Consider the following 21,735-nt stretch of genomic DNA (forward strand, 5'->3'; position numbering starts at 1 on the left):
ATATGGCTAGCCAGTTTTCCCAGCACCATTTATTAAATAGGGAATCCTTTCCCCATTTCTTGTTTTTGTCAGGTTTGTCAAAGATCAAATAGTTGTAGATATGCGGCATCATTTCTGAGGGCTCTGTTCTGTTCCATTGATCTATATCTCTGTTGTGGTACCAGTACCATGCTGTTTTGGTTACTGTAGCCTTGTAGTATAGTTTGAAGTCAGGTAGCGTGATGCCTCCAGCTTTGTTCTTTTGGCTTAGGATTGACTTGGCAATGCGGGCTCTTTTTTGGTTCCATATGAACTTTAAAGTAGTTTTTTCCAATTCTGTGAAGAAAGTCATTGGTAGCTTGATGGGGATGGCATTGAATCTATAAATTACTTTGGGCAGTATGGCCATTTTCACGATATTGATTCTTCCAACCCATGAGCATGGAATGTTCTTCCATTTGTTATATTTTTAAAGTTTTGGATTTAGGCACTATCTTTTGACACTCCACTATGGTAGATGAGGATTTGCTGTGTTTAATTACCTTGTCATTCTACTCCTTGCTTCTGACCCAACCGCAAACGTGAGCATACACACACCCTTCTATGTTACCTTCTATCTTCCTAATATACATGTGTAAGTGGTTATACTGTATTTACATTATTTTGACCATGTAAATGCAGCTATGTACGAAGAAATGACAGTTTGATCTTCCATGCACATTTCATGTCAATATTAGTCTGGATTCTTTGCATAGTTTTCTCTGTGCTTTGTCATTAATTTAACCCTAAATTCTACCCCAGATGAGTGAGTTTCCTCTCCAGATATTCAACACATTAATTAATCTAACGATTTTCATCTTTGAAGAACTTTATGTTTCTTTTGAAGAACTCGATATTTCTGAGCCTCCAGACCTATTGTTGTTATTTGGACTGGTGGCTCTGTAGGCACATTGGACTGGGGCCTTCCTTCACCACCAACTTGGAATTCCTTTTGCTTCTTTCTTGATTTGAATTTCCTTTTTTCCTATTTTCATCTCTAGATCAACTGAATAATAAACTATCATCTAGGCAATCATTCTAGAAGATAAACAATTTTTTGATTTTATGGCCTTATTTCCCTAGAATACATTTTCCAACAGCTTCCTTAGAAAGGGTCCAGAGGAGGCAATTTTTTGAGACCTTGGATATACAGAATTAATTCTATGTTTTTCCTTCAGAATTTTCAGATTATTAATCTTTTTACTTTTCACTTCCAGTGTAGCTATTAAGAAGTTTGGAGCTACTCTATTCTTGACCCTTTGTGTCTGTTTTTTTCTTCTTGCTGAAGGTCTGTAAAATCTTCTGTTTATATTTATAGCTCTGACTTTAAAAAATAACGTGCCTTGGTAAGTACCTGTTTTTGCCCATTGTTCTCAGGACATAATGGGTCATTCCGTCTGGAAATACATGTTCAGGTTCAGAAAAATTACTTGCATTATTTCTGTTACTATTTTCTTTGTTCCATTTTTTTTTCTATTACAATTCTCTAAAATGCCGATTATGTGGATATTGCGTCTCCTGGATGTATTGGATTTCTAGGACTAACGTAACAAAATAGGACAGCCTGTGTGGCTTAAACAACAGAAATTTATTTTCACAGTTCTGAGATCAAGGTATCAGTAAGTTTGGTTTCTCCTAAGGCCTCTCTCCCTGTATTACAGATGTCTACTTTCTCACTGTGTCCTCACATGGTCTTTCTAGGATGCCCTTGCATCCTTTGTGTCTCTTTGTATGTCCGAATTTTTCCTTCTAATCAGGACCTAAGTTGGATAGCAATAAGGCTCACCCTAATGGCCTCATTTTAACCTAATCTCTTTAAAGGCCCTGTCTCCAAATACAGTCATGTCCTGAGGTACTGGGCTTTACGGCTTCAACACATGAATTTTCAGGGGACACAATTCTTATTTGGGTCTCTTCCTTTCTATCTCTTGGCTTTTTGGTTCTACTTTTTGGGAGATTCCTTCAACTTTAATCTTCTAACTCTCCTATTAACTTTTCATTTATAACATTTTAAATTACTAGAGCTCTTTATTTTTTTATAATATCCCTTTTCTAAAAGGTATCATGTTTTTGTTTTCAGAAATGCAATATAGCCTTTGCTCAGAAAGAACATGAACTGTAGTTGGGTTCTTTCCCCTGTGTTTTCTTATGACTACATAATCTGTTTTTGCTAATTTGCTGTTTTTTACTTATTTATTTGGGCCATGCTATGGTCTAAATGTGTCTCCCAAAATTCATGTGTTGGAAACTCCATCCCCAGTGCAACAGTGTTGGGAGGTGGGGCCTTTTGGAAGGTGTTTAGGTCATGAGAGCTCTGCCACCATGAATGAATTAATGTCACTATATAAGGGGCTTGCAAGAATGTGTTCCCTCTCTTTCACTCTTCTGCCCTATGAGGACACAATGTTCATCCTCTCTCGCTCTTCTTCCATATAAGGATGCAGCAAGAAGGCCCTCATCAAATGCTGGCGCCTTAATTTTGGACTTCCTGGCCTTCAGAGAAATGCTTTTCTTTGTAAATTACCCAGCATCAGGCATTCTGTTATAGCAGTAGAAAATAGACTAAGATGGCCATATCTTTATTATTACCTGCTCTTCTCAATTGTTTGTTGACTATCAGTGGACAGAACATTTAAAAGCTGGTGAAAAACTCTGTACCTATGGATGAGTCTTGCCCTAAGTTTCACTGTACAGCAATGATTCTCAACTTTTGCTGTTCATTAGAATCACCTGGGAAACATTAAAAAATATAGATGCTCAGGCTTTAAACCAGACCAATTGAATGAGATTCTCTGAGAGTGGAACCCAGGCCAGGAAAAGTTTCTAAAACTTCCCAGGTGATTTTAATGCACAGTGAGTGTTGAGAATCACTGTTGCAGAGTGACTTAGCTGGACCCATTTGGAGTCCCCTACCCGATGTAAAATATTTTTGTTTTTTTCTCTTGGGGCTTGTCAAATTCTCCAGAGAAAACACCTGCAGTCTTATGCCTGGAGGGTATACACTTGGTTGCTAGAGATCTGGGAACTGAGTATGTGATAGAGGCTAGGTGGGGTGGGGGTTGGAGCTCACCATTCAGTATATACACTTTCACTTAATCGCTGTTTTCAGTATAATGCCCCTGCCCAGCTAGAGACCCTCTGTTTTAACCTCTTTAGAGAATAAACTTCCAATCTTTTGCCAGGTAAGAAGCAAAACAGCTACCAAACTGTGTGGGGTGACTACTGCTTCTTAATAAACTTTAACCAATCCTCTTTTTTTGACATGCTTTAAGCACCCCACACTCCCCAATTCCAGAGGTATCTGTTGATTTCAATTACTAAGCCTTTTGGGTTCTGTAATAATAATTGGGTTTACTTGTTAGCTTTCTTTCTTGTTGACTTAGGAATCTCAGGACCACAAAGACAGCTACCACTCGTACATCTACTTTCCAGCTTCCAAAATGTTGTTGTGTTTGCTTCCTCTTTCACTTTGCCCTTGTGGGTTTTACCTTTTAAAAATATCTCTTAGGCTGGGCATGGTGGCTCACGCCTGTAATCCCAACACTTTGGGAGACTGAGGGGCATGGATCACCTGAGGTCAGGAGTTGGAGGCCAGCCTGGCTAACATGGTGAAACCCTGTCTCTACTAAAAATACAAAAATTAGCCGGGTGTTGTGATGCACACCTGTAATCCCAGCTACTCGGGAGGCTGAGGCAGGAGAATCGCTTGAACCTGGGAGGCAGAGGTTGCAGTGAGCCAAGGTCATGCTACTGCACTCCAGCCTGGGTGACAGAAAGAGACTCTGTCTCAGGAAAAAAAAAAATCTCTTTACAGTTGTTATAGTAGGATATCAGGTGGGAGAAGAGCTAAATATATTTGTTGCATTTGCTATCTCAAATGGCAAATTACATAAACTCTTTATACATAAAATAATACTTTATTATATTCTAGCTTGTACATAGATTTCTGTATTTCAGAAGAGTTGGAAAAGAATGAAAAACTGGCAGTGGCATAAAAAATAGAACTAGTAGAAATAAATGAAGAGGCATTCCCATCAGGAATGGAGCCACTAATTTTCTAAGGCTCTGTTTCTTAAAATGTGGTCCAAGAACCATACACAATAGTATTACCTGACACTTAGTAAAATGCAGCAACATTTTTTCCTAGGTCTACTAAATTACAATGTCTTCAGTTGAGGCCCTTGATGCTGCTCTCTTAAATTTTTTGTTTTAATAGACGGGGTCTCGCTATGTTGCCCAGGCTGGTCTTAAACTCCTGGCCTCAAGTGATCCTCTTGCCTTGGCCTCCCAAAGTGTTGGCATTACAGGCACTGAGCCAGTGTACCTGGCTGATGCCACTCTTAATAGCTCTGTCCGACAGCTCTGTCTCTAGTTCTTAACTTAGCTGAAGGCCCTCCATAAACCAGCATAACTGTAATTGCACTTCTAGTGCTCCCAACTATATTTTGCTAATTCTGTCCAGGAACCTTTATTTGTACTTACTCTTTGGAACTCCACTTCTCCTTCCATGGATTTGAAATTTTAACCTTTGTTTCCTGTGATTGAATTGTGACTGAATTGTAAGAACTTCAGTTTCCTTTTGCCCATACCAAAAACATAGGTCTCAGTTCCTGAAAACTCAGTCAAGAATAAAATCCAGGGGTGCTGCTCTCAGACATAAGGTAATTTGACAGAGGTAAGCTGCTATTCGTAGTAGTGGCAGAGAACCTTGCTGAGGATTGCCAGAAGCTTCTGTCCTGAAAACAAGAGGGCATATTTCCCAATGGCAGCTCCATTCTCTTCCTAGCCCTGCAGAATTCCTGTTGTCCATCAACCTCTAACTGCCCTCTCTCTGGTTGCCACCTAGTGACCAACGGTCAAATCCGTTGATTACTTACAAACAACATTTTTTTTTTTTGAGAGAGAGTTTTGCTTTTGTTGCCCAGGGGGAGTGCAATGGTGCAATCTTGGCTCACTGAAACCTCTGCCTCCTGGGTTAAAGCAATTCTCCTGCCTCAGCCTCCCAAGTAGCTGGGATTACAGGTGCCTGCCACCACGCCAAGTTAATTTTTTTGTATTTTTAATAGAGGAGGGGGTTTCACTGTGTTGGCCAGGCTGGTCTCAAACTCCTGACCTCAGGCAATGCACCCACCTCAGCTCCCAAAGTGCTGGGATTACAGGCATGAGCCACTGTGACCGGCCCCAAACAACAGATTTTTAACACCTTCTTTCAAAGGAAAAAGACAGCATAAACTTTAATGTTGTATTAGTCTGTGCTCACACTGTTATAAAGAACTACCTGAGACTAGGTAATTTCTGAATAAAAGAAGTTTAATTGACTCACAGTTCCACAGTCTGTATAGGAGGCATGGTTGAGGAGTCCTCAGGAAGCCTACAATGATGGTGGAAGGGTGAAGGGGAAGCAAACAGCAAGCACCTTCTTCTTCTTCTTTTTTTTTGAGACAGAATCTCACTCTGTCACCCACGCTGGAGTGCAGTGGCATGACCTTGGCTCACTGCAACCTCCACCTCCCAGGTTCAAGCGATTGTCCTGCCTCAGGCTCCTGAGTAGTTGGGATTACAGGCGAGCACCACCATGCCTGGCTAATTTTTGTATTTTTAGTAGAGATGGGCTTTCACCATGTTGGCCAGGCTTGGTCTCGAACTCCTGACCTCAGGTGATGCACCTGCCTCAGCCTCCCAAAGTGCTGGGATTACAGGCATGGGCCACTGTGCTCGGCCCAAGCACCTTCTTCAGATGGCAGGGCAGGAGAGAAAGGAGGAAGTGCTACACACTTTAAACAATCAGATCTCGTGAAAACTCATTCATTATCATGAGAACAGCAAGAGGAAAGTCCACCCCATGATTCAATCACCTCCCACCAGGCCCCTCCTCTCACACATGGGGATTACAATTTGAGATTAGACTTGGGTGGGGACAAAAAGCCAAACCATATCATTCTGCCCCTTGCCCCTCCCAAATCTCATGGTCTTCTCACATTTCAAGACACAATCATGCCTTCCCAACAGTTCCCCTAAGTCGTAACTCATTCCAGCATTAACTCAAAAGTCCAAGTTCAAAGTCTCATCTGAGATAAGTCAAGAACCTTCTGCCTATGAGTCTGTAAAATCAAAAACAAGTCATTTACTTCCAAGCTACAGTGGGGGTACAGGCATTGGGTAAATGCTCCCCTTCCAAAAGGGATAAATTGGCCCAAACAAAAGGGCTACAGGCTTCATGCAAGTCCAAAACCAAGCAGGGCAGTCATTAAATGTCAAAGCTCTGAAACAATCTCTTTTGACTCCATGTCTCATATCCAAGGCATGCTGATGCAAGGGGTGGGCTCCTAAGGCCTTGGGCAGCTCTTCCCCTGTGACTCTACAGGGTACAGCACCCACAGCTGCTTTCATGGGCTGGTGTTGAGTGCTTGGAGCTTTTCCAGGTGCATGGGGGAAGCTGTCAGTTTATCTACCATTCTGGGGTCTAAAGGACAGTGGCCTTCTTCTCACAGCTCCACTAGGCAGTGTCCCAGTAGGGACTCTGTGTGGGGCCTCCAACTCCACATTTTCACTGTGTGCTGCCTTAGTAGAGGTTCTCCATGAGGGCTCTGCCCCTGCAGCAGACTTCTGCCTGGACATCCAGGCATTTCCATACATGCTGTGAAATCTAGGTGGAGGCTTCCAAACCTCAACTCTTGCCTTCTGCACACCCACAGTCCCAACACCACATGGAAGCTGCCAAGGTTTGGGGCTTGCACACTCTGAAGCAACAGCCTGAGCTGTGCTTTGGCCCCTTTTAGCCACAGCTGGAGCTGGAGTAGCTGGGATGCAGGGTGCCATGTCCCAGGGCCCTGAGCCTGTCCCACGAAACCATTTTTCTGTCCTGGGCCTCCAGGCCTGTGATGGGAGGGGCTGGCACGAAGGTGTCTGAAATGCCCTGGAAGCCTTTTCCCCATTGTCTTGGCTATTAGCATTTGGTTCTTCTTCATGTAGGCAAATTTCTGCAGCCTTTTGTTCCTCCCCAGAAAATGGGTTTTTCTTTTCTACCACATGTCCAGGCTGCAAATTTTCCCAAGGTTTATGCTCTGCTTTCCTTTAAATATAAGTTCTAGTTTCAGGTAATCTCTTTGTTCATACATAGGAGTATATGCTGTTAGAAGCAGCCAGATCAAATTTTGAATGCTTTGCCACTTAGAAATTTCTTCTGCCAGATACCCTAACCCATCTCTCTCAACTTCAAAGTTCGACAGATCCCTAGAGCAGGGGCACAATGCCACCAGTCTCTTTCCTAAAGCATAGCAAGAGTGACCTTTACTCCAGTTCCCAATAAATTCCCCATCTCCATCTGAGGCCTCCTCAGCCTGGACTTCACTGTCCATATCACTATCAGCATTTTAGTCACAACCATTCAACAAGTCTCTAGGAAGTTCTAAACTTTCCCTCATTCTCCTATCTTCATCTGAGCCCTCCAAATTGTTCCAACCTTTGCCCCTTACCTGGTTCCAAAACTGCTTCTACATTTTCACATATCTTGATAGCAGTACCCCACTCCTGGTACCAATTTTCTGTATTAGTCTGTTCTCACACTGCTATAAAGAACTACCTAAGACTGGTTAATTTCTGAAGAAAAGAGGTTTAATTGGCTCACAATTCCATGGGCTGTACAGGAAGCATGGTTGAGAAGGCCTCAGGAAACTTACAATAATGATGTAAAAGCGAAAAGGAAGCAAGCACCTTCTTCACTTGGTGGAGTGGGAGTAAGTGAAGCAGCAAGTGGTACACATTTGTAAACAACCACATCTTGTGGAAACTCATTCACTACCACGAGAATAGAAAGGGGAAAGTCTTCCCCCATGATCCAATCATGTCCCACCAGATCCCCCTTCCTCCAACACATGGGGATTACAATTTGGCATGAGATTTGGGTGGGGTCAGAGTTAAATCACATCAAATGCCTAAAATGAAAATCATACTTAAGTTCTTTTAAGGGCAAAACCTATGTCATTTTCAACCTAGCAAATCTTGAAAATTCCACTTTATTAATAAATAAAACTTTCCTGCCCTTTTAAGGGCCACTTGTAGATAGTTTTATGTGTGTGTGTGTGTGTGTATATATATATATATTTTTTTTTTTTTTGGGGACAGAGTCTTGCTCTGTCATCCAGGCTGGAGTGCAGTGGCATGATCTCGGCTCACTGCAACCTCCGCCTCCTGGGTTCAAGCAATTCTGCTGCCTCAGCCTCCTGAGTATCTAGGATTACAGGCATGCACCACCACACCTGGCTAATATTTGTATTTTTAATACAAAATTGGTTTTTTAATACAAAAAGCCTGGTCTTGAACTCCTGACCTTGTGATCCACCAGCCTCGGCCTCCCAAAGTGCTGGGATAACAGGCTTGAGCCACCGTGCTTGACCTCTAATTTTTTAATCTTATATTTTCTTTTAAATATTATTGTAATCTCTATTTCAAATATACAGAAATATCTAAATGTGTGTTCATTGATATAGCATATCTGTGTGGTTATCATGAAATAAAAAGTTTTAATATTTTTATCCTCTTAGATAATGTTATTAGAAAGTAAAGGGAATAACTTGTTAAGAATTCATCCAACATATTTTGCTTGCTTATGTTAAAATATAGTTTAAAAGACATCTATAAGAACATTTAAAATACATTTAAGATCTGTCAGTTCCATTTGCTATAGTGAAATATTCATGTTTCTATTACCTGAATGTATGCTATCAAGCCCTTCTGAAATGTATGTAATGCTGACAAAAATACAGTGCTGTATCACAATGCTTAAAGGGGGAACAAAACACAGATAAATACAGTCATGGATGGAAAAGCTAACACTTTGGTAAAAGTTACTGCATAGATACATGAGATTGAGTCAGTATCACAGCCAAAAGCTCTGGGATGCAGGGCAGCCTGGAGGCCCTTGACATAGGGTGTGGGAGCTAGAGGGAGTCAAAGACAGAATGAAAGTCTGAATAGGAATGTTTGCTTTAGAAAATGACTTCTTTTTACCATGAAAATATAAGAGAGTGTTTTCTCTTATTATATGAAAGTGTAGTCTCTATGGAGAGAGAAAATAAGTGAATACATTCACTGGTGATGCAGGAGAACAAAGGGTCACCGAATTTAATTAGACATTGCATACTATTCGTATATATGCCACAAACACTATTAAAAACCTGAACCTTGGAACCAAACGACTGATGTGCTAACAGATTAATGATGTATTGTTCCTTCTCCTTAAGGTTTCTACGAAAGAGATTGTGAATGAAGTGAGATTACTATTTGTATTAGTCCATTCTCACACTGCTATAAAGAAATACCTGAGACTGAGTAATTTATAAAGGACAAGAGGTATAATTGGCTCACAGTTCTGCATGGCTAGGGAGGCCTCAGGAAACTTACAATTATGCCATAAGGGGAAGCTGGCACATTTTACATGGTGGCAGGAGAGAGAGTGAGCGAGAGTAGGTGGAAGAGCCCCTTATAAAAATCATCAGATCTCATGAGAACTCATGATCACGACAACAGCATGGGGAAAACTGCCCCCATGATCCAATCAGCTCCCACCAGATCCCTCCCTCAACACCTGGGGATTACAATTTGAGATGAAATTTAGGTGGGGACACAAAGCCAAACCATATCACTATTTTAGAGCTTCCTTTATTAAAATATTAAATATTTATAGTCTGATCTTAAAGTCTTCAGGTTATTTCAGAATTGTTTGGGGATGTGAATAGCTCTAAATTTATTATGTTAAAACTATTAGTTCATATTAGCTTTGAACCTACTCTCTTATAAGATTACATGTTATCTTGTACAGTACTGCCTGGTTCTTACTTTCTCTGGAAACAGAAATGGCTTAGTAGGCCACTTCTTTAGTTACAAGCTCAAGGAAAGGCATGAAGGACCTTGTTTGCAAAGGAGAGAATGATGTACAAATGATGTCATTCTCATATAGTTCATATTTTACAGCAGCACAGAACTAGAGCAGTTACCTGCTTGCTCACCCACAGCCTCTTTTTCGAAGGGAAATTGCTCCTTTTCAAGGGTTTACTGAGGTAGATGAGTCTGTTCTATACCATGTGACCCTTCCCCATCCTATTCACTGGATGCAACTGCAGCCTGTAAGACAGGACCCAAAGGATGCCAACTCACAGGTTTACTAGAGACCCACTGGCTTAAAAATATATGCAAGGTCCAGTTGGATCCCTCTTTTGGAAATCTGGAATTTAAAAACCGAATGACTGAGCTAATTAACAGGAAGCTGAAGATTCATAAGGTAGAGAAACTTAGGGGTCTATTTGTAAACTGAGATTATAAGGTTTGGCTGGGAGAGAGAGTATGAAACAGATGCCATTCAGGAGGCAGCTGACATGAGGGAGCCTCTTTTCCGATGTCTTCCAGAACCAATTACTATGGGGCACAACTGTACTGCAACTTTTTTTCTTTTGTGACAGGGTCTCACTCTGTTGCCCAGGCTGGCGTGCAGTGGTGCAGTCATAGCTCACTGCAGCCTTGACCTAGGCTCAAGAGATCCTCCCACTTCAGCCTCCTGAGTAGCTAGGACTAAAAGCACAAACTACCATGCCCAGCTAATTTTTAAATTTTTTGTAGAGATGGGGTCTCACTATGTTGCCCAGTCTGGTCTCGAACTCTTGGCCTCAGGTGATCCTCCTGCTTTGGCCCCCCAGAGCGTTGGGATTACAGGTGTGAGCCACTGTGCCTGCCTGTACTGCAACTTCTGTGTTTGGATTCCTGAGACCCTGGTTTGAGCCTTTCAGTTCTGTTCTTCCCTGTTTCTTTTCTTGAGCTGGATTGAGTTTCTGTTCCTTGCAACCCAAAGAACCCTAACTCAAATCCTCTCTTGCATTATTAAAGTGGTGCTTTGGTCACTGACTGAAACCTTAGGCATGTGCCATGGTAGTGATGACAATGAAACACATTCTAAATTAGGAAACAACATACCATTTTTTTTTTTTTTTTTTAAAGACACGGTCTCACTTTGGTGCCCAGGCTGGAATGCAGTGGCACGATCTCAGCCCATTGTAGCCTCTACCTCCTGAGCTCAAGCAATCTTCCCACCTCAGACTCCTGAGTAGCTGGGAATACAGGCACGCACCACCATGCCTGGCTTTTTTTTTTTTTTTTTGTAGAGACAGGGTTTCGCCATGTTGCCTAGGCTAGTCTTTAACTCCAAAGTTCAAGCATCTGTCTACCTGGGCCTCCCAAAGTGCTGGGGTAACAGGCATGAACCACTGCAACTGGCCAGTATTATTTTTATTATTCAAAAATCTGGATTTAGTGATAAGCAGATCCAAACAGACTTGGTTCTTGACATCTGGGAAAGGAAAATCTCAGGACCCCCAATCACTAAGCCAAGGGAAAGTCAATCTGGGAACTATGTCAGGCAAATCTGCCTCCCATTTTATTCCTAAATAAGACAGCCACAATGATAGAGCTACATGCCTCCCTCACAATTTGCCAACATGGAAATTCCTTGTGGAAAAGGACAGACAGAACTCAAAGTCATCCCTCTGAGGTTCACCTGAGACCTACATATCCGATTGTTTCCCCTGCCCTACTGTTTATGTAAAAATGCAGATTCACTGAGCCAGGCTAAATTGTTTTCAGCAGAAGGCTGATCAAGGACTCAAAAGAACACAACCTTTTGTCTCTTATCTACTTTTGACCTGGAAGCCCCTTTTTGAGTTGCTTGGCTTTTCCAGATCAACAATGTACATCTTACACATACTGATGTCTCATGTCTCCCTAAAATGTATACAAGCAAGCTGAACCCCAACCACCTTGGGCACATGCCATCAGGGCCTCCTGAGGCTGTGTCAAGGGCACATCCTTAACCTTGGCAAAATAAACTTTGAGACTTATCTCAGATACACATCCTATATCGATGAGGGTCTTTTAGTAATTAGGTTATCTTATTTACTGAGATAGGGGTGAGGAATCCAGATTCAGTTCACAGGATTTTCTGCTTTGCTGCTTTAGGTTGAGGGGACTGTAGAATCCTCACTGGATTTTGTTCAGACTCGAACTCTAGCTACTACCTAGGAAAGAACAGTCGTTAAACAAAAAGGTGGAGCCTAAACACACCCATCTATCCATCCAACAATCAATCCTTTCATCCACTCTCCTTCCCTCCCTCCCTTTCATCCAGATTTCTTCCCTTTCATCCATCTCATTTACCCTTACTTTCTTCCATACAGATTTTGAGGAATATTCACTGTAGTTTTCAGGAGGTTCACAAATTTCTGAAGACTTTCTTACTCCAAATCCTAGGAAATCTTTCAATTTTAGAATGTATGTTTTAGGAACAAATTTGTTGCTTATTATACCTCAGGTGACACAAGTATTGAATTTCATCAGCCCATTCCCTTACATGGATGATTGTGGGTTTCCACAAAAACAAATTATTGTGAAATGACAATTTTTTTTAATTCTGATGTGGGCAGCAATAAATACTGTACCCTGTATCCATTAGGCCTCAACAAATAAATACAGGAATAAAAATAATTTTTGGTTTTTAGTTTTAAGACCATTAATGACTTTGTAAGAGACAGGATGAGCTAATGATTGTTTTGATTTTTTAAATGAAGCATGTGATGAGATCCTCATCTTGGGCAAGCGGGAAGGAGAGGCAGGAAAGGAAGGGAGGAGTGAGAGAGAGAATGAGTGTGGGGTTATGAACTTACTAGAAAAATACAGTAACACTGCTGGGCTAATCTGATTTGTGGTCATGAATTTATAATCAAGTCTGTCCAATCCTGATTTTTTTCTATTCTACCAGCTCTTCTGATGTAGGAAGAGAAAAGGCAAAGAGATATTTGAACTCAACCAGGAATGTAGTTTAGGCAAGTGAGAACAATAGGCAAAAGAGCAATGTTGTTCAAAGTTTTACCAGAGAATGATTATTATGGTCCAGAGAATCAGAGTAAGGTTGGATGTGAATACAGAAAGGGTACTGTTTTTCAGATTTTGAAATATCTGCAGTACACTTAACAGCTGAGCATCCCCAATTCAAAAATCTGAAGACTGAAATGCCCTAGTGAGCATTTCCTTTGCGTGTCATGTTTGTGCTCAAAAAGCTTCAGATTTTGGAGCATTCTGAATTTTCAGAGAAGAGATAGTCAACTTTTACTTATAATTTATTAAAGAAATATAGCTAGTTTAAATTTTTCCTGAGGAACCTGTAACTTTCAGAAAATTACTACAATGTACTGTTGAAACTTGAGTTAATATATCATTACTTTATTGTGACTCAAGATTATTTTCATCTGTATTATAAGTATTTGCAAAATGCAACATGGGAATACTTAATAACACTGTAATAACTATCAATTATCTGCCCATAATTTATGCAAAAATTTTAAGTTTTTCCCCCATCATCACCTAAGACACTTCTTTTATTAGTTGACTCACTTTCATATAGTACCAATTAATATTAGCCTAATGAAACTAAGTCAAATATGGCCAAAAATAATCATGCATTTACAAAACAATTAGAATATTATTTGCCATTCCGTCAACTTTTATTGAGCACCTCCTATATTCCAGAACCAAAACCATGTTTGTTCCTTACAAAATTCTCAAAGCCACGCTTTAAGGTAAGTAATAGTATGTTCTACTTAACCGATGAGAAAACTAAGAATCAGATTGATAGAACTTTCTCAACATCATAGGCAGAAACATAATTATACTGACTGCCAATTTTAAGAAAACATCTATTTGTTACATTTGTGTCATTACTACAGTCTTTGCTTTTACAGTTTTCTTAAAATCATGTGAATATAAACAGCATTTTTATTTACATTACCATCACTTCTCTTTCCTAAGAGAAATTCTTTGTCTCTGTAAGATCATGACCACTTATGTATTTCTTGCTTACAAATTTTAATAAAATATACATAAGTGGGAATGTACAGTATTAAGTATTACTCTATTATTCTGGAATTTAACAATGAATAAGCATATATTTTAAGGGCCACACCTACTAAGAAACAGATACAAACTGTGATTTCTAAAATATATTTAAAATTAACCTCATTAAAATTTTTGGTTTATAACTGTATAAATACAGAAAGTTTAGCTTAGATGACTATGTATTTGATGGTTAGCCACATATAAGTTAACTGAAATACGTATTCTTTCAAGTTTGAAGTACCTCTCCTAAGAACTGGGCTAATGGGTGGTTCCTTAGTTTAGTTCAACTGGAATAAAATTATAAAAGTTCTATCTTGGCCAGGTGCAGTGGCTCACGCCTGTAATCCCAGCACTTTGGGAGGCCGAGGCAGGTGGATCACCTGGGGTCAGGAGTTTGAGGCCAGCCTGGCCAACATGGTGAAACCCCGGTTCTACTAAAAATACAAAAATAAGCTGGATGTGGTGGTGTGCGCCTGTAATCCCAGCTACTTGGGAGGCTGAGGCAGGAGAATCGCTTGAACCTCGGAGGCAGAGGCTGCAGTGAGCCGAGATCAGGCCACTGCACTGCACTCCAGCCTGGGTTACAGAGTGAGACTCCATCTAAAAAAAAAAAAAAGGTTTATCTTCCTTTCTATTACAGATAACATAACTGCAATATGTAACTACAGCCAAAAGGTCAAAGACCACAGAATTCAATAAATATTGAAAATAGTTAATATCATCAAATTCTAGCCAACTTCTAGTATTAAGTATATATTATCTTACAGAAAATGTGTTCTAATAGAAGTATCTTAATAAAAAGGGAAGGGACTATAAAGAACCAGACAATTAGAAATCTAGTAAGTGCTTATTTTACAAATTAGGGACTGAGGCACAATCATAAGTAACTTGCCCGTCATATGCCAGTGATAGAACCAGGACTGATTCCTGAACCTGACTTCTAGTCTGTGCTCTTTGAACACTTCTTTGTTTTCTCGTTATAACTGAATCCTTCTATGTGCTAAATTTTAATTTGGAAAATTATCAAGTAATAAAACAGCTTTTCTCTCCAGCCCAACTCTCTGGTTTTTCTTTAATGAGCATTACAAGAATAGGATACAGTTCATAACTTCACAACACTCTCATAGGTTCATTAAGATGAGAACTTTATACAGGAAAAAGTTCACTTTACATGTAGTTTGGTTTGGCTGGAAAAAGCTTATTTAACAGCCAGTTTTAAAACCTAGTTATTCTATATCATAGTGACTTCATATGTTGTAAAATGGTTTTCTATAATCTTGACATTTTCTTCAGATAGCCAGTTTTCCTGCTTTAGCTGCCTTATAAGAGCTTCCAAAGACTTCAATCTACCTAGAGTTTGTTGCTCTTTTAACTCTAGAAGAGTTATCTTTGAATGTAGCTTAGAGACTTTCTGCCAAAGATGTTCCTTATTTATGTCTTGTCTGCAGTAAGAATGTTCGATTTGTAAAACTTCTGTCCCATAGTCTACATCCTTATACAAGGAGTCTTCGATGTCTGTGTCTTCCACTTCCGTGGTTTCTTTTTGTGCAGATATAAAAGAATTAACTGAAGATTTAGAATTTTCGGCAGGTACAAAAATGGCAATCACAGATTCTTTATTTGTGTTTAATTCTTCAACTGTTTGATTAATTGTGCTGAATAAGAATGGATTTTCCTGTGCTGACTTTATTTCCATGGTATTACTTGTAAAGTTTGGATTAGCATGATGACTGGTAGTTACTTCAAGAGCTTCTTGGGTTTCCAAAGATTGATGAATACTTTCTGAATTTGAAGTTGTCAAAGTAATAGTTGTAGAATTTAGATTCTCAAAACGTGTGTGAAAACCACCTATACCTGTATCTTGGTTAACTGATGTTTCCAAGGTAGATTCTGGTTTCCCAGTATGTTGTTTAACTTGATTAAGAGTTAACATGTTATTTTGTATACTTCCTGTTTTGGGAGCTGGTGGCTTTACCAAGGAAGATGAATGAAGTAATTCTGGATGTTGAGGGGGCACATTTGTGTTAACTATATTTTTCTTCGTCTCATTTAATACAAATGATTCTTCTGACTTGGCTTTTGGGCATACTTCTTTCTCATCTTCCAAGTTTTTCTTCTGGGATTTGTTTTTAGAAGGGTCTTTTCCCTAGAAAATAATATTTTCATGTTCTGAAAAAGATGACCTTTATTGGCTTATTATGCTAGTGCTACTTAATTATAATATTAAGCAGTATACTGGCCAAGCAAATTAGTTAAAAAAAAGTTCTGCATACATATACCTTAAAGTATTTTCTAAAAAGCATTAATCCCATTCAATATACGGCAGAAACATTTCAGATCATTCAAAAGACTAGTACATTGGGAGGCCAAGGCAGGCAGATCAACTGAGGTCAGGAGTTCAAGACCAGCCTGGCTAACATGGTGAAACCCCCATCCCTACTAAAAATACAAAAATTAGCCGGCCGTGGTGGCAGGCACCTGTAATCCCAGCTACTCAGGAGGCTGAGGCAAGAGAATGGCTTGAACCCGGGAGGCAGAGGTTGCAGTGAGCTGAGATCACACCACTGCACTCCAGCCAGGGTGACAGAATGAGACCTTGTCTCAAAAAAAAGTATAAAAAATGAAACTCATGAACTTGTGTTAATAACTTAATGTATTATCTCTTGCTTCTCTTAAGCTGTGCTTCATTCGTTTATTTTTAATTATCACTTTTAGTAAAAGCACAAATTAGTGCTCCCTTTTTTCCAAGTATCTGTTTACCCAAGTTAGTTCCCTCTTACTCTCCCACCTGATCACCTGCCGCCCTGAAATCTGCCACTCTGCTCAGCATTACCCCTCTCCCATACTGCAATACCTGATTGTCCTCAGGCAAAGAAAATATTGTTGGAACTGCAGTTTGTTTTAAATATCGAATACCCCATCTGATGTCAAGAGAGTCAGGAGTAAAATGGTCACTACATAGAAACTGGTATTTACTGGGAACCCATGAATCTCGCTTCATATTCTTTAACCACTTTTCCAGTCTTTCTTTGTCATGTAGAGGAAATCTGGAATTTAAAAAAAAAGAAGAAAAAAGGGAAAACTTTGCTATATTTTTACAATTTTGCCAAATTCCAACCCTATATATCTGGGTAACCTATGCATCAAGTAAGTACTACAAGAGGAAGGCAACCATCCCTACCAAATAAGAGCATCTTCATGACAACTAGTACCATTATCATCTCTGCAGTAAGAGGCCTAAGATGTAAGACACGTAGCCAAGGCTCTTATCTGATAAGAGCTGAACATAATTCAGAGTCCCTTCAAGTAAAACATATGTGTTCCTACAAAGGACAAAATCTATTTGTATCTTCTATGGATTATGTTCCATTTTTATATTGCTGTACAGTTTGCCTAGAACTAGAAAAGAGCTTTGTATAAATTATAAATTCCTATTCAAATGTATTTCATAATACCACCACATGTCAAATGGCTTGTTGTCTATAATTCAAGGCAGTATTAAGCTTTACAATCTTATTTGTTAGTATTTAAAAAATAAGATGTTATTTCAAACAAATGATTTAGCTGAAAGAGTACTGAAAATATTCTCTTTACTAGCATCAGCCTTAATTCTATCTATAAGTAATCTAGTCTAATAGTACTACACTTCTATAACCGATGAACTGGGAACTCCAAATTTCAAGTTCTGAAGGAGAAACTCTGATACAAGAAAAGAATGGAACATGTTAAAAGGGACAGTCTCAGATATTTTATATGAAACAAATCAAATAGAAATGGCAAGACAGCGCTGTATACATTTTGTTCCTGTACCTGACAATAATCTGGATTTAGAGTTGGTGCTAACATTACAATGTATGGCAGAATTTGATAGAAAATTTTTCCTATCAATCTAAAAAGGTTTGGGTCAAGGTATACAAAACAATATTTGAAAATGGTTTATATTCCATTTGGTAATTTTCCGAGAACACAGTCCAAGACACCACATAATTTCCTGTTTTTAAAAATAGTAACAATATAAGGTTTCTCATATAAAATGTAGCTGTTATACATTCTCCTCCCCTAATCCCAATCATTTAGCTTATGTTTTGTAGTAGCATCATTTTTTCCCCCTAAATTCTGGTAACTTTTTAAGATGCCATGGAAAGTCTGGGTACTCTGTAAGATATAACTTTCAATCCTGATATCCTCATACAGAAAAAAATCAGATAAACTACCTTTGGAAATTCTAACCACGGAAACAATATTAATCCTGTTTTAAAAATATTTTAACTTTACAAATATTAGATTGTAAGTATGACAAGCATAACCAGAAAAGGAATTTTAAAGGCAAACAAATTTTCTTTTAGAGGACCTGACTTCTTCTGGCCATTGGTAAATTCATTTCTTTTGTTACAACTGAAATGAAAATAGGCCTTTTACAATAATGCTTTTTACTGTAAATTCATGTATATGGATGCTGTTTGCAAATTATTTCCATTGTACCTATATGCTAAGTTATCAACCTTTAAAAAAATACTTTGTGAATATCCTTACTGGTTACTGGATTGTACTGCTTCAATAGGTAAATCTCTAAGAAATCTTGATCATGTTTCCTGAATAAACTATATCTTTATATTGGTTCAATTCATTTGATAATTTTGTTTCACTGTCTTATGTAATTGCCAAAAAAGCATAACATAATCATAGTACAAACTGGACACTATATTAACTGAATTCCCAAATTCATATACATTTAAACTACAGTTTGCTGTAGTGTTAACATAAGCAAATTCAATTCAAGTTTGACGCTACTGGAGAATAAAACTAATTCAATTTTTATTTTGTGGATTACATAAGAAATTTTTTAAAAACCCTAGAAATAATACGACTTTTACTAAATTCACATTTTCAGTGAAAAAAATCTTTACAATTCACTTGCATTATTTTTTCCTTCCTAGAAAGTCACCGTAAGGTCCACAAAGGTTAGTTAAAAATTTTAGTGTGGAGTTATACCCCATCTCCAAGATCAAAGGCCAAAAAAATCTGGGAAATACGGGGTTAAATCAAGTTCAACATGATCTTTTGCTACAAACATTCTCAGAGATAGAGCCATTAGTACAGTAGTATTTCCCTATAAACTGAAAGTGCTTTAGATTGTTTTCCTCCCCCAAACATCTCTTTGCATCTTGAGGCTGGGCTTCAAGGGAGACAATCCTGGAAATATTGCCATGGATTGTGAAAGGATTGTGAATTACTCGGGGTTATCAGTTTTTTTTTCTTTTGAGACGGAGTTTCACGCTTGTTGCCTAGGCTGTGGTGCAATGGTGTGATCTCGGCTCACCTCAACTTCCACCTCCCGTGTTCAAGCGATTCTCCTGCCTCAGCTTCCTGATTAGCTGAGATCACAGGCATGCGCCACCACGCCCGGCTAATTTTGTATTTTTAGTAGAGACGGAGTTTCTCCATGTTGGTCAGGCTGGTCTCGAACTCCCGGCCTCAGGTGATCTGCCCGCCTCGGCCTCCCAAAGTGCTGGGATTATAGGCGTGAGCCACCACGCCTGGTGGGGTTACCAGTTTTTTTTTTTTTTTTTCCATTAATTAAAATACTGGAAAGCAGCTGAATCATTAGTGAATAAGTCCTTCAGGTCTAAAGTAAAATGAGCACAAAACAACTGCTGAAAATCTGAACCAGGTTAGATCTAAATGAATTGTTTTTAAATACAAGAAAAAATGGAAACGCAGTATTTTAAATATGTTGCTTTTCATGTGTTATTAATCATGTAAATACTATTAACACCTCCACGTTATAGATGAGATATGTGAGACACCAAAGCTTAAATACTTTCCAAGAGGTCATTAAGCTACAGAATAGTGGAACCAGGATCTAGCACTGAAGCCTGGACCCCTAATTATTATACGACACTGCTTTTCTATACTTCTGAATAAAAATCAGTGCTTCAATAGTTTGATGGAAATATATTGTGGCTCTAGTAATTCAGAATAACGGAATAAAACCTTGTTTTCTGCAGAGCATCTACAGCCCTAAGCAGAAGACTAGTTTATAATTCTGGCTCTGACACTAAACTTCCAAGGTCGGTTACCTAGTCATTCCGGGCCTCAGTTTCCTCACGAGAAAAGTGGGATGAAATTATACCTATGCGACCTAACTCGCAGGGGGTGTAAATTAACTTTGCATGCACCTTTCCACTTCGCAGGTTTCACGTATCTTAAATGGTGGTTAATGTTGTTCAATGAAATGAGATCACGTGAGGTGGAGAAAAGACTCTGAAAACCACAGAAGCCCGCGCAAACTTTACTGTTTTAACTGCTGACACCCAAACAGGCTCCTGGGCCTCGCCACCAGCCCGTAGTCCTCGCGCAAGAAGGGCATAGCTAGGTAAACTGAACTAGCGCCTTCCCTCCATCTTGCCGCGGGCGACGTACGGAGAGCTGAGGACTCACAGGCAGAGCGGACAGGAGATACCCAAGCCCAAAGGCCACAGGTCCAAGGCCTCACGGCGAGGCTGACGCTTCTGTTCCAGAAACAACTTACGGATAAAAACTCAGCTTCCGGTCTTTATTGTTTCGTCCCCGGCGGTTCTTACAACAAATCGCTGCGCAATAGCGAGGCATCACTCGGGTAAGGCCCCTGGAGACCGGGGCCGGCGACGGGTGCAGAGCGGCCCTCCTCACTGAGGCTGCGCCACAAGTCCAGGCCTCTCGAGCCACTGCGTCTGCGCTGGCATCCGCCGGTAAAGCCGCCTTGTCTGTCGACTCACTTCCGCCTCCACCGGTTTAAGCACCGCCTTTTCGAGGGTTGGGGCCGGAAGTGGCGCACAGCCCTAGCGGCAACAACAGTTTTCCACGTGCGCGTAGGGCGCCGGGGTCACGTGGGGAGGCAGAAGCCAATGGGGAAGCGTTTCGTGTAGGTCTTCTGAGGTGGTGGCGCCAGCGGCTACCTCCTGCCAGTGAGGAGCTGGCTGAGAGGGGACTGGGCGCCAGCGGTGAAGGAGGAGCGCTAGGTCGGTGTACGACCGAGATTAGGGCGCGCGCCAGCTCCAGGAGGCCGCGGTGAGGGGCCGGGCCCAAGCAGCCGACCCGAGCCGATCGTCAGGGTCGCCAGCGCGTCAGCTCTGTGGAGGAGCAGCAGTAGTCGGAGGGTGCAGGTGAGGGACGAGGCCGGGGTCGTGGAGAGGGGAGTTCGGAGGGTCCCCGTAGCCCAGGCTTGTCTTTGTGAGCTGACTTGGCCTCGGTGTCCGCCACGGTCGCCGCAGGGACAACGGGCTGCATGTTTTTGACCCAGAGAATGGAAGAACGGAGAGAGCCGCATCACAGAATCGTGTTTTGGGTTGTGGCGCTGGCTTTCACGGGCGCCGGACTAGAGCCCGGGTCTCGGGCAGCTTCTACGGCGGGGCCTGGGCGGACAGGGAAGGTGCCAGTCGCCTTTAGGTGAAGGTTGGAGGGTCCAGCCCAGCCGCCTCCCGAGGCTGGGGAATAAGGCACGGGCTGCTGGCTGGCGGGGCCGTCTTGGGGATGAGAAGTCTGTACAATACAGAACTAGTCTGCTAAAAAAAAAATCATTAGATGTCCACCTTGAGACCGTGGAATAACATCTACTGAACCAGTGAGGCGCCTCCCTGTCAGTTTTAGATCCGCCCTTTGACTAGGGAGCAACGTGCAGTTGACGCAGCGTCCATGGGACACACTGTGTTCCTTAAACCGAGAGGTGGTTCTTGATCCTTGGTACCCGTGACTACGAGTGACTCTCTGGAAATAAGTAATCTACCTGCCTGCTAATTACTC

General features: G+C 40.6%; 2 protein-coding genes across 9 annotated transcripts in view; one reads left to right on the forward strand and one right to left on the reverse strand.

Moving 5' to 3' along the window:
- Positions 1–21,735, forward strand: part of DNAJB9 (DnaJ heat shock protein family (Hsp40) member B9) — a 49,687-nt gene that overhangs the window by 24,334 nt on the left and 3,618 nt on the right. The window contains exon 1 of one of the 2 annotated variants that reach the window (XM_032761466.2): positions 20,955–21,098. The exons of the other annotated variant lie outside the window; for it this stretch is intronic. The gene's annotated coding sequence lies outside the window, so the exon portion shown is untranslated. Of the gene's footprint in view, positions 1–20,954; positions 21,099–21,735 lie in introns of those variants that run through there. 2 annotated transcript variants of the gene reach the window in all.
- Positions 14,923–21,734, reverse strand: THAP5 (THAP domain containing 5). Of its 7 annotated transcripts, none has more exons than XM_058426023.1 (3): positions 21,719–21,734; positions 16,808–17,000; positions 14,923–16,099 (listed from the first exon to the last, which is right to left on the reverse strand). In XM_058426023.1, the coding sequence occupies exons 2-3, from the start codon at positions 16,952–16,954 to the stop codon at positions 15,185–15,187; spliced, it is 1,062 nt and encodes a 353-aa protein (XP_058282006.1). In that variant the 5' UTR covers positions 16,955–17,000; positions 21,719–21,734; the 3' UTR covers positions 14,923–15,184. The 7 variants fall into 7 exon arrangements, with proteins under 7 accessions (XP_058282006.1, XP_032617350.1, XP_032617352.1 ...); XM_032761459.2 differs by lacking the exon at positions 21,719–21,734 and adding an exon at positions 20,486–20,622; XM_032761461.2 differs by lacking the exon at positions 21,719–21,734 and adding an exon at positions 20,395–20,410.

The sequence above is a fragment of the Hylobates moloch genome, unplaced genomic scaffold (genome assembly GCF_009828535.3).
Source record: "Hylobates moloch isolate HMO894 unplaced genomic scaffold, HMol_V3 SCAFFOLD_1, whole genome shotgun sequence".
NCBI classification, from domain to species: Eukaryota; Metazoa; Chordata; class Mammalia; order Primates; family Hylobatidae; genus Hylobates; species Hylobates moloch.